The sequence below is a fragment of the Nanorana parkeri genome, unplaced genomic scaffold (assembly GCF_000935625.1).
Source record: "Nanorana parkeri isolate BGI_ZX_2015 unplaced genomic scaffold, ASM93562v1 scaffold2073, whole genome shotgun sequence".
Lineage (NCBI taxonomy): Eukaryota > Metazoa > Chordata > Amphibia > Anura > Dicroglossidae > Nanorana > Nanorana parkeri.
In genome coordinates this window covers 88,332-88,873 of record NW_017308341.1, presented here as the reverse complement: position 1 = coordinate 88,873, position 542 = coordinate 88,332, and the positions used below count along the sequence as shown (strand labels likewise).

Below are 542 nucleotides of genomic sequence, written 5' to 3'. Positions count from 1 at the left end.
TGTTGGGTAGGTACCGCGTACAGCTGCTCCCGTCCCAGGCACAGTAGGGATCCCGAGCCAGGCAACACTCCGCGCAGGCCTTCCCGTAGACGCCGCAGCGATGCAGAGGCACCTGGGCAACGCCGACCGCCGATCCCACGTACAGTTGTTGCTGGGGAGAGCGCAAACACAAAACGTCAGACGGGAGACGGTAAATATTGGCCATCGGCAAACACCGCCTGCCCCCCGCTTACCCGCTTCGAGGAGAGCTGCATGCTGGTGATCGCCGAGCCGTTCTGTGCAGGAAACAAGAGAACCATTAAAAATGTGAAACCTCACAAGGAAATCCACAGAACTGACGACGGAACTTGTAGTTTTAGATTGAGTAACGTCGGGGTGATAACCCGTCAGCTTTCTATGCCAGTTGTGTCCCATTGGGGGAGATTTCCCTTCACTTCCTGTCCAATAATCACAACAGGAAACGAGAGGAAATCCCTCGTAAGTGAGGGAAACCCACAGGGGTCACCAGAACTAGTGAAGATTTCCCATCTATTCCTCTTCTG

At 54.6% G+C, this 542-nt stretch overlaps 1 protein-coding gene across 1 annotated transcript in view; it reads right to left on the bottom strand.

Annotated features, from left to right (window-relative positions):
• LOC108800586 (semaphorin-3B-like) overlaps nucleotides 1–542 on the bottom strand; it is a 21,247-nt gene that overhangs the window by 5,043 nt on the left and 15,662 nt on the right. Inside the window, 1 exon segment of the mRNA XM_018572567.1 lies at nucleotides 234–275. Coding sequence (XP_018428069.1) covers nucleotides 234–275 — 42 coding nt within the window.